Source organism: Garra rufa, chromosome 11, assembly GCF_049309525.1.
Source record: "Garra rufa chromosome 11, GarRuf1.0, whole genome shotgun sequence".
Classification (NCBI taxonomy): Eukaryota; Metazoa; Chordata; class Actinopteri; order Cypriniformes; family Cyprinidae; genus Garra; species Garra rufa.
The window spans coordinates 38,487,953-38,503,648 of NC_133371.1; the positions used below are offsets into that span (position 1 = coordinate 38,487,953).

Below are 15,696 nucleotides of genomic sequence, written 5' to 3' on the forward strand. Positions count from 1 at the left end.
CAGATTAAAGCATAGCTGAGTTGTTTTCCACAATTAACTTAAAAAAATATAAGGCCAGTGATCCACTCATGACCCCAGCGTTTTTCAGCATGACATTATCAAACTTGTTTTTCTATGGATATCTGATACTTTCTTTGAAACTAAATATTAACATCAACTACCATTACATTTTCTGAAGAAAATGTGAGTGGTCCTTGCCGTGCAAAACTCACTAAGTGTTTTAAGTGGTTTCCAGGGCATTGCTATGAGGTTGCGAAAGTGTTCTGAGTGGTTGTTAGTTGGTTTGTTTGTTTCCATGTACTTCCATTAAGGTTTCAGGGTCTCAACTTAAATCAGGCCACCCCCCAAGTCTCCAAAATATTTTAGATATGTCTCAGGTCCAGCTTTAAATGGAAAAACCCTCTCAAAACCTGTATGAATTCCTTTCTTCTGCTGAACACACACAAAACAATATATTTTGTAGAATCTGTGTAAACAAACAACTGTTGGTCGCATTGACTTCAGTAGTATGGAAAAAATACTATGAAAGTTAAAAGGGACCAGAAAGTTTTTGGTGACCAACATTCTTCCAAATATATTCTTTTGTGTTCAGCAGATAAAATAAATTAATGTGGATTTGTATGGACTATGGAGCAACCTGAGGTTGAGTAAATGATTTTTATTTTTAGGTGAACTATCCCTTTAATGCAAGTCTATGGATTTTTCAACTGTTTTGTGTCTTCTAGGTGCAAAATCATAACTTCCATTACTTTGAAAAGTACCTGCACACATTTTTGCAACAAGTAGGGCCCTGTTTTCCACAATGCTGAAAATACAGACAGAATCCAGTCATAAAAGTGGAGTTTACTGTATAACACGGAATGTCATGGAATTTGGAATTTTGGATGAATAAATCAAAAGTAGGTCAGTAAATTTAAATCAAAATGTGATGTGGACTAGTGTCTGTGAATAATAAACAGCAAACGACTATTTAAATATGAATTAGCCTCTGCCATCTCAATAAACACTAATCTCGAAAACTGCTCTGAGAGTCACTTCATAAGTATTTCACAGTTTATTTTAAGAAATCGTCTAAAGAAATGTAAAGGTCTTCACAGTAACCCAATCAAATAAATGTTTGGTTTAACTTGAGGAAACTGTGACAAAAATATGTTTTAATGTTATGATAGCACCACAACTAATAATTAAATTATTATTAAACATTATTTTTATAAAATAAATTATTTAGAGATCCTTTTGATCATTAAAATATAATAAAACCATTCAAATGGAATCCAGAAAATTTTCCCAATTTTTTTCCCCATGGAAACAAGACTAAATATCTTGTTATTTTATTTATCTAGTAAATGCATCTAATTAAAGAATTTTTACATATTTTGACTAGAAACAAGACAAAAATACTAAGCAAGATAAGCATTTTCTGCGGTGTAACCATCAAAACAGAGTCTAGAAAATTGTAAATGTAAAAAAAAAAAAAAAAAAATGATTTTAGAAACATAAATAAAATGGAATTTGAGAAAAAAAAAACATTCATAAAAAGCCCTAAACAAGCCACATAATTTATCAGGTGAATGAAAGAGATTTGCATTTTTCTAAGCATGTGAAATTGGCAAAGTCTCTCATTTTGATTAAAACCTCTTCTAAAGTTTTCCTGACTCATGTTGTCCCTTTGCACTTTCTTGCATCCTACCTTTTAGGATGGAAAAGGTGTTTATGTGGTTCCTCAAGGTCCCAGCGCTGGCATTCCCGACCGCTTTCCGTGTGATCCATTGGTCCACGGTAACTTTCTCCATTACACGTCATACATTCCACTATGGATAAAGAACATGGCTAGTAAGAATGTAAACCAGGAAGAGGCCCAAAAGAGTCCAGCTGAGTGACATTAGCATGCTTGTAGAGGATGACTCAACAGGGTTCAACTTTGGTTGTCATGTTAGAAGATTGTAACTGTGGCAGAACGCTGGTAGTAAATTAGTGCACGTGTTTGTTACGCACAGGCTAATCACTAACGATAAATGACTGTTGGGATTGTAATCGCATTTATCAAGAAGACAAGCAATTACGGAGCCACATGTGACCCTTAGATCATCTAAAAATAAATCATCTGACGCTTCAATTTACTACACAGAGATGTACCACCCATTAGCTCTTGCTTTTAACCCCAAATGTACGTTGCAGCTTCAAAGGTTGAAACAACATGCAATTATTACAGTACTTAGTAAAGAGCTTAGTCACAGTAGGACCAAACCAAATATCACAGCAGATGGGGGTCACCTCAGCTCAAATCATCTCTCTTTTTCATCCTGCTTTTAGTTGTACAGTACACACAGTATTGCTGTAGTAAAAACAGATGTTCATGTCGGCCATTCTCATGAAAGCATGATTTTACTTCCTCGTGTTTGTGTGTGTTTTTGATTATGGGAAACTAATTTATTAACAAACCCTCCCAGCCATATTTCACCATGCAACTCTTCGAATAGACAAGAGGCTCTCTTGTTGGCCTGATCGCTATCTCTGCAGAAAACCCCTCTTTATGCGTGATCTCCTATTAATGAAAATCCCCAGTCACACCAACAATCAAGTGCTTTCATTAAAATTCAATGGGTAAAGCCTTGAATCTAATAAATTAACAATTGACATGAAAAAGGTGTTTTTAAAAGGCTGAAAATCAATGCAAACTATAGTGCTCATATTAAACATTCATCAGTTTAAACTGCTAACCAAACCAATAGAAAAGAGATTGTTTTGACATCCAAATCGTTTCTCCAAAACAGTCAATTGAGAACAAATGGAGACTTTTGAAGTCTCTTGATTCGCAGATTTTTATCATGACAAAAACATGCTTGGTTTTGCCAAGAAACTGTTTACCATTGAATGTCAAAAGTAATTCTTCCCACAAAGACCAAATGATTTTAATAATATTCACATTAATTTATACATTATACATTTATTATACATTTATACATTTATAATTTACACATTAATTCGATATTAATTTAATCTATGGTTTGGTTAACTAGCCTGGAAAAAAATCCAGGCCCTAATCTATTAAGATTAAGGGTCTGGCATCGAGCAATGAAAAGGGCCTAACTCGAGGGGCGGCACCAAGCGTGCATTTGAAACTCTCACTGCACGCAATTGGATAACGCCACAACCAATCACAACAATACACCGTGTGAGCCCCATATGCTTAGCTACCAGCGAAGCTAACAGATAGATTAAACTCTTGCCGTATCCAGTCGGCAAAACAGCAAAAACGTCCTTCTTGCAAAGGAACGATTCGAGCGCAGTTTTCTGTTCCTCTTTTATATGAAAAGCCAAGTCTAACTCGTTCATTGTAGCGGCCAAAGCCGTTTCAAACAACTGGGGTTTATCTGTAGCCACCTTTCAAAGTTTACTACATGATTCCGGACGTCGAAGCGCTGTCGTCATCAGCTTAGCTCGCCTCTGGCCCGCCTACATCAGATACACCGATTTGATTGGTTCCCAGAACTGCTTACGTAATGCAGTAACGTGCATCATTGCTCGATGCCAGAGTGTCTTGCAGAGACTATTCAAATTGTGCTCTCGCGAGACCTCTGGATTTCCAGGGTATTGGTTAACTATCTGACACAAAGTTGGTACATACACTACCAGTCAAAAGTTTCTGAACTGTAAGATTTGGGTCATCAAGCCTGCATTTACTTCATCCAAAGTACCAGTAAAATTTGTAAAAAAAATTTACTATTTAAAATAACTGTTTTCTCTTTGATTATTTTTTTAATATAATTTATTCTTGTGATTTCAAAGCTGATTTTTTTAGCATTATTACTCCAGTCACATGATCCTTCAGATCATTCTTCTATTTTGATTTGCTGCTCAAAAAACATTTATTATTATGTTGAAAACAGCTGAGTATAATTTTTCAGGTTTCTTGAATAGAATTGATCTCAAATAGAATTTTTTTTTGTCACATTATAAATATCTTTATCATCACTTTTAATCAATTTAAAGTATCCTTGCTAAATGAAAGTATTAATTTGTAAAATGTATTTCTAAAAGAAATAATTATAATAATATTAAACGTTTCTTGAACAGCAAATATTACAATGATTTCTGAACGATCATGTGACACTGAAGACTGGAGTAATGATGCTGAAAATTTAGCTTTGATCACAGGAATAAATTACATTTTGAAATATACTCAAATAGAAAGCAGTTATATTAAGTAGTAAAATATTTCACTATATTAAAGGGATAGTTCACCCAAAAATGAAAATTTGAGGTTTATCTGTTTGAAATTTTTTGGGTGAAATTTTTCATTTTTGGGTTAACTATCCTTTTAAGCATTTGCTGTATTTTAGATCAAATAAATGTAGGTTCGGTGAGCTGAAGAGACTTCTTTAAAAAACAATAAAAATCTTACTGTTCAAAAACTTTTGACTGGTAGTGTATGCATAAAATAGCACACTCTGAAACAATAAAATGCAAAAAGCTGCTGCTTTTATACTCACCCTCTGAGCATTGTGGGATGCTACAGTCCTGGTGGCGTATTCTGGGGTCTGTGGTAAAGCACCAAGGACCTGTTGTGGTGTTGTCTGGATTACGACATAAATTCTCCCGCAGATCTCTGTGCTTGTGCCTCTGGGGTAAGAAACTAATAGAGTGTGAAGAAAAACATAAAACAGAGGTGATGTTTGTAAATCATACATGAGCAAAATGCCTCCAAATTTCTTTACACATTACTTTCAAACATTTTGTAGCTGGGGGAGTTAACAATCGTTAACAATTTTACTACAGCAAAATCTGAACTAAAAGTTTTACTGCATGTCACATGACACAATTGTAATTTCCAGCCAAGCACAACAGGAGATCTCTATAATTTATATTTACATTAATAAGAGTGGCACGGCTAACGATATCTCTAACATCAGAACGCAGCTGCTGTTCTACATTTCATTGTGATGCAAGAGCATAGCATGCATGTGGCTCTGGGGAAATTGTTGCATCTTCAATTTTTTTGTACTTATGGAAAAAGCACAAGAGTTTGATCTTAAAACAACAAATTAATGTAGACAAATAATGATTTTGGCAAGAGAATGGGGTAGTGTAAAGCATTTGGTCAGAGAAGGTCAAACTGCACAGTGCCTGAGTTAGATTAGTCTCATTATGAGCACTGTTGTTTTAATAATGACTTTAGCTATTTGAACGTTATGAAAGCAGCAATAGTACATAAAAGCAATGTTTTTGGCTACCAATGCTATTACAGAACTACTCAGTTATCCTTCATCCAATACATCCAATTTATTCTGAAACCAAAAGCTTCTAAAATAAATGGAAGCGGACTTGGGTTCTGCAGCAGGACAACGATCCAAAACACACCAGCAAATCCACCTCTGAATGGCTGAAGAAAAACAAAATGAAAACTTTGGAGTGGCCTAGTCAAAGTCCTGAACTGAATCCTATTGAGATGCTGTGGCATGACCTTAAAAGGGCAGTTCATGCTCAAAAACCCTCCGATGTGGCTGAATTACAACAATTCTGCTAAGATGAGTGGAACAAAATTCCTGCACAGCGCTGAAACAGACTCATTGCAAGTTATCGCAAACACTTGATTGCAGTCGTTGCTGCTAAGGGTGGCCCAACCAGTTATTAAGTTTAGGGGGCAAACACTTTTTCACACAGGGCCATGTGGGTTTGGATTTTGTTTTCCCTTCATAATAAAAAACTTAATGTAAAAACTGCATGTTGTGTTTACTTGTGTTATCTTTGATTACTATTTAAATTTGTTTGGTGATCTGAAACATTAAAGTGTGACAAACATGCAAAAAAAAAAAATCAGGAAGGGGGCCAACACTTTTTCACACCACTGTATATCAAAACTTAATTTTTGATTGGTAATATGCATTGCTAAGAACTTCACCTGGACAACTTCAAAGAAGATTTTCTCAATATTTTGCACCCTCATATTCCAGATTTCCAAATAGTTGTCTCTCAGCCAAATATTGTCCTATCCCAACAAACTATACATCAATGAAAAGCTTATTTATTCAACTTTATACATGATTTATAAATCTCAATTTCAAAAAATGGACCCTTATGACTGGTTTTGTGGTCCAGGGTCACAAATTTGACTGGACTTTATAGCATTTAAACCTATTTCTCAAAGGTACTATTCATTTCTTTATGGGCATCACTTTGTAGTAGTAAAGTCTGAGATGTCACTAATGCAAAGAGTTTCAAAAAGTCTTCTACCCTTACCATGCAAATATTTGTAAACAATTAATAAATCATAGCCTTAAGCCAAACGGTAATTATCTTTTGTGTAATTGCCTCTGGCATCCACAACACAAATCAACCAAGTTCATGATGATTGATGAATACAGATAAAAATGCAATCTGTGACAAATTAGCTGACCTACAGGCCTGTGTGGTATTTCAGTACGTTCAGGTCCATTGGTTTTTTGAGCCGATAAAGCATGCCTGTGATGTTTCAGAGGCAAGCATATCAAAAGCTGGCTTTAAAACGGCACTGATGTCTATTAGAGAGATAAAAAGAGTATAAGGAAAAAGAGGAGAGAGAGAGAGAGACGGAAATATCTAGAGCGGGAAAGTTGGTGGTGAGGGTTCAAGGTCTCGGAAAGGTAATCGCATTTTCAGGATTTAAGAAAAGTGCATGAAACTTTTGCACGGGCCAAAAAATAGGCCAGATCTATCGTATCGACTTGCAGCGCAGGAAGTAAATCGAAAGTCCCTAATGAATTCCTGTAGCTGTAATGAACTCAAAGACGTGTTCTGCATTAGGTATCTTATCTCAGCTTTGTGCTGCTTTCTGTCAAACTCCCACTTATACACAAACCCTCAAATCCACTAAACATCTGTTTCAGGCTGCATATGGCTTTTTAGTTGTTAGTGTATACAAAAATGTATATTTTGGGTAAACTTGCCCTGGAGTATTTATGCATAGGCATAATTGTAAACAAACATCTATTTTGGGTGATGCAAGAACGGAAGCAATTGTTTGAAAATGTGCATCGGCCGCTCCTGCCATTGACCTAATTGTCTCCGTCGGCGCTCCACTTCTGAGTATCGTCGAGTTGCACTTACTGTCACACTTGGATTCAGTGAGAACCCTTGAACGAATCAAAGCCAGAGAGACAACACACATAAAACTGCGCATTCATCATCATTAGAGACTAATGGGGATTTTTACGACTCACAGAGTCTGTTTTGCCATTAGCTATCTAATAGCGTAATATGTGCATAAATAAATAAACTGAAACATACCAAGGAGATGTTAACAGCTCCACAAGACTTTTGATAGCCACAGAAATGCACATAGTGGGTAATTGAGTTTAACTGCCTGTAGAGAGAGAGACCAAATCAGGAACGAGAGGTAAAAAGGATGAGTAAGCACTTACTTGTGTTCATGCGGCGTTTTGGAATTCCAGAGTTGGCACTGAACTCCACTCTTGGTCACCGATCTCTTTCCTTTGTAGTTGAGTCCATTTCCAATGATGCATTCTCTCATGAAGTCTAAAGGACAACAAACAGACACGCCTAAGGTTACATAATATTTATGTGCAAAAGTTGGATTCTGAAACTAAAAATCTTACTAAATAGATTTTTGTGATATCAAGAAGACTATCGTGTGCTCCTACAACTTCTGAAGTTTTTGAAGTGATTTTAAACCTTAATATATTGGTATGTGTTACCCTGGACCACAAAATCAGTCAGAAATATCGGGTATATTTGCAGCCATAGCCAACAATACATTGTATGGGTCATTATCAATTATCGATTTTTCTTTTATGCCAAAAATCATTAGAATGTTAAGTAAAGATCATGTTCCATAAAGATATTTTGTAAATTTCCTACTGTAAATATTTCAAAACTTAATTTTTGATTCGTATTATGCATTGCTAAGAACTTCATTTGGACAACTTTAAAGGCGATTTTCACCATATTTTGATTTTTTTTTGCGTGGTCAGATTCCAGATTTCGGCCAAATATTGCCTATCCTAACAAACCATACATCAGTGGAAAGCTGATTTATTCAGCCTTCAGATGAATAAAAATGTTTTGTGGTCCAGTGTCACATATATATGGATATACCATTAATATTTTAGTATATATATGGATATTTTGACAGTTTTAGCCATTCAAAAGTGTGGGGTTGGTAACCCAGTGGGCAATTGATGTTGAAAAGACATCAAAAACAGGTTAAATATGCAAATCAAACTAATGTCAAAAACTTGGCATGACATTGATCTGATGTAAACTGAACATTAAACACACTGGCCTACATATAAACTACCAGTCAAAAGTTTTTGAACACTAAGATTTTTAATGTTTTTTAAAGAAGTCCCTTCTGCTCAACAAAACTCAGTATTTATTTGTTCCAAAGTAAATATTTTTAGGATTTAAAATAACTTGTTTTCTGGAGTAATGATGCTAAAAATTCAGCTTTGAAATGACAGAAATAAATTACATTTTAAATATATATTCAAATAGAAAACAGCTATTTTACTGCTTTTGCTGTTCAAAAACTATTGACTAGTGTATATTAAACCAATTTCAATATGGAATTAACTTCCTGTTTCCATCCAAATACCACTGGAAGAAACTGCCATCCAAACTGAAAATGATGTTACAAGTCTTGACTAATATTTGACATCAAACTGATATCAAGGTGTCAGCTGGGAAGATTTTCAAATGATTTTGAAAGAAGTTTCTTTTGCTCACCAAGGCTGAATTTATTTAATTTAAATACAGTAAAAACTGTAATATTGTGAAATATTATTACAATTAAAAATAACAGTTTTCTGTTTTAACATTTTAAATTGTATTTTCTAAGTCTTCAGTGTCACATGATTCTTCAAAAACCATTCTAATACTGTATGCAGATTTAGTGCTTTTGTAATACTATAAAAATCTTTACTGTCACTTTTGATCAATTTAATGTGCACGGTCTGAATAAAAGACACTGAACACGAAGCTAAAAGTCTCTAAATGTCACTGTTGCACTGTGCTGTCAGCAGTAAGGCATACAGACAAGCAAAGTCAACAGAAATCCAAGCCTGATCTTTGTGTTTTTGGGTCAAGTGCTACATAAACACTTGACAAACATCAAGTCCTATGAATGTCAAGTGTTTTTGACATCAGAAAATCTGCCGTTCTGTTGGAAATAGAAGAGACAAACAGTGGAGTGTTTACTTTCAGTTAGAGTAAAAGTAATTTTGCTGTGTCATCCACATCATGGTGGAGGATAGATAGAGCGTGTGTGTGATTGCATGAGTGTGTCATCATCACATGGACACTGATCTCACATTGATTCACACTGAAACTTAATTAATCCTTAAGAGTCTAATTCTTGGCTAAGGTTTGAGAACAGCCCTTCATATTATGAAACCCATCAGTGGCAGATCATACCAGCATAAACTTAAACTCTAGCCCCCGGTTTCACAGACAAAGCTTAAGCCTAGTCCCAGACTAAACTGCAAGTCTGAGTTGTTTCAAATGAAAGAAACTTGCACTGACTGATCCTAAAATATATCAGTGCCTTTGTTTTGTCTCAAGATGCACACCAGTAATGTTTTATTCTAACTTACATTTATATAAATGTCTTAATTGAACTATGACTTAATCCTGGCTTAGTCTAAGCCCTGTCTGTGAAACCAGGCCTAGATGTCTTTAAGATTTAAAAAGGTTTAAAAACAAATCATGCACCAAAATACATATTTAGTTGCAATATGATTTAGTTGCAACAGAATATGATGGACTCTATCATCGCCATCTATTCGTTGTCAGAATTTCAACTGAAGCCAAATCAAGACTTTCACATTTCACATTAGAGATTTTACACAGTAAATAAGATTCTTAATGGTTTTGTACTTCTCAAATCTAATGTTGAAAAAGACTAGTGTTTGAATTGGAAAAATGTGTAAACTTCTAATAATGGCTCAATAAGACACTAATTTTGGTAGATATGTGAGCCTGGACCACAAAACCAGTAAATTTTTTTTGTGAAACTGAGATGTACACATCATTTGAAATCTGAATAAATAAGCTTTCCACTCATGTATGGTTAGGACAATATTTGGCCGAGATACAGCTATGTGAAAATCTGGAATCTGAGAGTGCAAAAAAATCTAAATATTGAGAAAATCCACTTTAAAGTTGTCCAAATGAAGTCCTTAGCCATGCATATTACTAATTAAAATTAAGTTTTGATATATTTATGGTAGGAAAATTGCAAAATATCTTCACGGAACATGATTTTTACTTAATATCCTAATGATTTGTGGCATAAAAGATAAATCTTTCATTTTGGCTATTGCTGCAATTATACCTGTGCGACTTATGACCGATTTTGAGGTCCAGATTTAAAGCAGGTAAAGTAGATTTTTTACCTTTCTTCTCATAGAGGTCGAAGTTGAAGTCATTCTCCATGCGGACACCAACGGTGAGGCTGTCGTAGGACAGTAAATGACACTTTGCAGTTTTCTGATCAAAGTTGAATGCTCTGCAAAGATATATGGCACATGTTAATCATATTAAATTATGTTAAGCATATAAAAACAAGCGACTTAAAGGAGTAGTTCACTTTCAGAACAAAAATTTACAGATAATGTACTCACCCCATTGTCATCCAAGATGTCCATGTCTTTCTTTCTTCGGTCATAAGAAAATTATGTTTTTTGAGTAAAACATTACAGGATTTCTCTCCATATAATGGACTTCTATGGTGCCATCGAGTTTGAACTTCCGAAATGCAGCTTCAAAGGGCTCTAAACGATCACAGCCGAGGAAAGAAGGGTCTTATCTAGCAAAACGATGGGTTATGTTCTAAAAAAAATTACAATTTACATACTTTTTAACCTCAAATGCTCCTCTTGTCTAGCTCGGCAAGGCTCAAGAGTAAAAAGTATATAAGTTGTACATGTTTTTTTGTTTTTGTTTCGCTAGATAAGACCCTTCTTCCTCGGCTGGGATCATTTAGAGCCCTTTGAAACTGCTTTTAAACTGCATTTTGGAAGTTCGAACTCGGGTGCACCATAGAAGTCCATTATATGAAGAGAAATCCTAAAATGTTTTGCTCAAAAAAACACCATTTCTTTACAACTGAAGAAAGAAAGACATGAACATGACAAGGGGGTGAGCACATTATCTGTAAATTTTTGTTCTGAAAGTGAACTACTCCTTTAATGTCATCAGCAGATACTCTTATCATATAAAGCAAAGCATAAAACAGCTATTGTTGTCATATTTTTCTATTGTGAAGTCAGGTGACGCCTCCAAAATAAAAAAGAAAGCACTGCAAGAGCTAAAGGTCAAATGCCATGCAACCTCATGCAATTTCTATCTACTAAGAACTGCATTTTATTTCTTTACAGAAGTAACCAGAGGTCATTGACCTGAAACATCAAAATAGGAAATACTCAGACTGCTGATTTTCGATTTCCACTGGTCAAACAGATTCCAGCTGCTTCCTCTCACACTGTGTTGTACACAATTAGCTAATGCAATTCTATGTCAAATCAGCCAGTTTGCAATAGCGTGCTTCTTTTATTCAGACACACTCTTTATGATTACGTGTAAGGTGGAGTGTCTTTGTGCTTTAACCTTTGTAGACCTCTGTACCTGCAGGTGAACTGGAGCTTCCTGTTGCGGCTACATCGACGTGCACACTTTCCCACACTCATCTTGCGGCCTTTGGACAAGTAGGACACATCAGGTGGCACGACCAAGCGCACGGCATCAGTCTTCTGGTAGTCTTGCAGGGCATGCCTCTTCGTTTCTGCCATACAGAACACGCATGTTAGTCTAAAGCGCTAGCCGAATCCAGCCATGTGTTTCATGACAGATGGCACGTGATTTTCTTTCTCTTAATCAGGGTGATTATAAGCCTCATAGGAGAGAGCTGAGAGACCATAAAAAAGAATAATAAATATGGAGGGAAAAAGGAACTTAGATGATGAAATCGCATTTCGACAACCTGCTCAGATTAAAATAAGGATGTGCAAAACTACATGTTTTCATAATGGACTAGACAGTTGGATGTCTGGTAAGAAAATGAATATTTTATCATGTAATCACCCTCATGTCATTTTAAACCTGAATGCATGTCTGCTCCTGCTGAACACAGATGATGAACGTTTCGTGACTTTCCTTGTGCAGACAAATAAAATAAACACATATTTTCTCAATATCCTCTTTTGAGTTCCATAGAAAAAAAGAACATCACAGAGATTTGGAAAGACATCCGAGTGAGTAAATGATGACACAGTCTTCATTTTTGGGTGAACTATTTCTATACCCTGGTGGAATCAAGTCCACAAATCAACTTTTAGTCAATCTTACTAAACTGGCTGCTAAAACTATGTCTTTAAATGCAACCAGCTAAAAATATTACACTCAGAAAGATTGTACACTCTTAAAAATAAAGGCTCCAAGACCATTTTTGGTTCCCCAAAGAACCTTTCAAGGAACAGTTCTTAAAAGAACCTCTTTCTAGTATAAAGAATCTTTCCTGCATTTGAAAGATTCCATGGATGTTCAAGGTTCTTCATGGAACCATAGATAAAGAACCTTTATTTTAAAGACTGTAGTTGTCCAACAACCTACTACTACATTCTTAAAAATAAACATGCTTTAAAAGGTTCTTCACAGCGGTGCCATAGATAGAAGAACCATTTTTGATTCTACAAAGAACTATTCAGTCAAAGGTTTTTTAAAGAACCATCTCTTTCTTACCTTTTTATGATCTGAAGGACCTTCTGTCACCACAAAGAACCTTTTGTGAAACAGAAAGGTTCTTTAGATGTTAAAGGTTCGTTATGGAACCATTCAGACAAAAAAAATTCTTCTATGGCCTCAAGAAGCGCCTTTATTTTTAAGAGTGTAGTGAGGTCAGGAACTGACTAGTCAGTTATGAGATGGGTAGGATACTTGTGGGAGCATAACCAAGCATAAAAAACATTGCTATTAAAGGCAGTTGAGCAATAAATCAGCATTTGATATGGCTTTATCGTAAGATTCTTTCTACGTAATATCAGGATGCAAAGGCATCAATCAGTCTGCTTTGGTAAGGTGAATTGTGAAGGAGAAAGAAAACTGGCTCTGATTCTAGTTTGCCTCCCCAAACCTTCTCAAATCACCACCAGGGCCCATCCATGCCAGCTCCAGTCACAAGAATTGAGTTATCTGTCAAGCACATGGTTAGAAAGCACCAGTTTCAAAGCCACAAACCACATTGTGAAATCAGGCATGTTTCTGTGTGTAAAACAAGCTCTAAATTCTGATAGACCAAGCAAAGAACATTACACCACGTCTAAGCTCTACAGCTGACCCATAGCCAACAGTCATGCTCTTTGAAAAGACTCCAGCCCTAAATATAATTAGAAAGTAAGTCAGTACAGAACAACAAGCACCAAGACAGGTTTAAAAAGCGTTCTAAATCAATAAATAGAGCTGATCTAAACTTTGCGCAATCAGCCGGCCACATTGATCCTTCAATGTCACCGAAGTCCTGCAGATTAGAAACGAAAAGACTAAACACAGAATAATTAATAGGCTCTGTGCAATAAAACGGTTTTGATTTCAAAAGAAGAGAAGTAGTGCCACACTCCAACACTTCGTCTCTCCCTTCGGCTCCATGCATACTGTCGGTGACTCATTTATCCAGATGTTTTGCGAAGAAACAGCCCACTCACCATGAATGTCAACATCTGTGAAGTTTTCCGTAGTGAAACTTAATACAATGTTTGGGAACTGTGACGCTTTTGATACATGTGTAATTTGAGTCACGAACTGCAATTTGTTGGCCCAATGCATTTCAATAGTTTTAGAACAATTGACACTTTAGAGATCAATAAAGATGAAAAATAATCAGTTTAATCTGAGGATCAAATGTATATAGCACAACCCATTATATAGTTAGCACTGTAGTGCCTGATATACAGTCCAACAACATGTTCACAGGATTCAAGATCAAAGTTTGGGATTTAGTTTCTTTTGAAACTGTTATTGATGAAAACAAAATGTAAAGTCTAAATTTTATTGAGTATTGTGATATCCACAGCCACTTGTAAATTTAACAGGTCTGGCTTCTGGTGCCTGCTTCCAGGTATTTTTAGCAGTACAAAATAGCTCACTTTGCAGCTTGATAATGCAAATTGTTGTGTCTTACTATATAATTTTAATGTATTACCTCAGTTATGAGCACACTTGTTTGTAGTGCAAACGGTTTGTTTGCACTTTGTTATTCTTCCCATTATTTCCCTACAGCGGCTAATGAACCAGAAGTCTCACACATTCACAGAAAACAGTTACTTCCGTGTTGAAAAATAGGATGGATACTTCATAGTAAAAAAACCTGACTAATAAAAAAGGTGGGGACTGATTTTAACACACCTCCTCGCTATCTCTAGCTCACTACAGACTGATGACTGGAGGAAGGAAGTTGTTAAGGATGTTGATAAGATTTTTTATGAATAATTGTACATATTCATTGTTCACCACAAGACTTGTTCATTTTGATTTCACGAGGACTTGTCCTAAAATATCCTATGCATTTACTCAATGACAATGCAGTAAAAATACATATTTGCATAAATAGTAATGTTATACACAATGACGAGATATACGCGACCCTGGACCACAAAACCAGTCATAAGAATGGGTATATTTGCAACAATAGCCAAAAATACATTGCATGGGTCAAAATTGTTGATTTTTATTTTATGCCAGAAATCATTAGCATATTAAGTAAAGATCATGTTCCATAGATTTTTTTATTTTATTTCCTACCATAAATATATCAAAACTTAATTTATTATTAGTACTATGCATTGCTAAGAACTTTAAAGGTGATTTTCTCAAAATTTTTTGCACCCTCAGATTCCAGATGTCCAAATATTGGCCTATCCTAACAAACCATACATACATAAATGGGAAGCTTATGGAAAGCCATGTATTCATTTTTCAGATAATGTACACATCTCAATTTGAAAAAAAAAAAAAAATCGACCCTTATGACTGGTTTTGTGGTCCAGGGTCACATTTGTGTCAGCCCTAATCTGTTTATAATGATCTAAATGTAAATGTAACTATAAATCAGTGAGATTAATATGTTAAAAACTTGAATATGTTACAAAGATACTTTGTTAATTTTCAAATTCCTAAAGGCACCAACAGGAATGACCCATAAATAGCATCATGTAAGCTCAAGCAAAGACAGTGGGCATCTCCAGAACACTATTACAAAAATTAACCATGATACCCTCAGTTTTCACCCTAAAACGGTTTATTGCAGTCATTGCTATTGCTGTAATACATGATACAACTATTACTGTAAACTATGATACATGATACCCAATAAGAAGGAAAAACTTAACTTACCTGAGTAAACCAAAACGGCCACACAGAGCAAAATTTTGTAAATCCACATGTCGCTTTGGATAGTTTTACGTGAACCAGAAAAATATAGAAGAGATGTCTGAAGTCTTAGCCTTTTCCCTTCTTTGAATAAGACTCAAGTACCACAGCAGCGCGAAATACTCTCTAAGTGGCTGTAGCGGTGCTCAGTGAGCGAGCATGCGATGGACTGACTGAAGATGAGCGAGAGCTGAGAGACTCTACCTCACGCCCTCCCTCCCCTTTCCCTCAGCCCATTTAAAGTCGCCCCGCTGCTGTCCATTCCTCCGCATCGTATTA

General features: G+C 35.6%; 1 protein-coding gene across 1 annotated transcript in view; it reads right to left on the bottom strand.

The window, feature by feature from the left end:
• Positions 1-15,492, bottom strand: part of hgfb (hepatocyte growth factor b) — a 43,788-nt gene extending 28,296 nt beyond the window's left edge. Inside the window, exons 1-6 of the mRNA XM_073850535.1 lie at positions 15,382-15,492; positions 11,623-11,779; positions 10,392-10,504; positions 7,401-7,515; positions 4,494-4,636; positions 1,691-1,811 (exon numbers count right to left, since the gene is read on the bottom strand). Coding sequence (XP_073706636.1) covers positions 1,691-1,811; positions 4,494-4,636; positions 7,401-7,515; positions 10,392-10,504; positions 11,623-11,779; positions 15,382-15,430 — 698 coding nt within the window. The 5' untranslated portion in view covers positions 15,431-15,492. The remainder of the gene's footprint in view (positions 1-1,690; positions 1,812-4,493; positions 4,637-7,400; positions 7,516-10,391; positions 10,505-11,622; positions 11,780-15,381) is intronic.
• Positions 15,493-15,696: the final 204 nt, after the last annotated feature.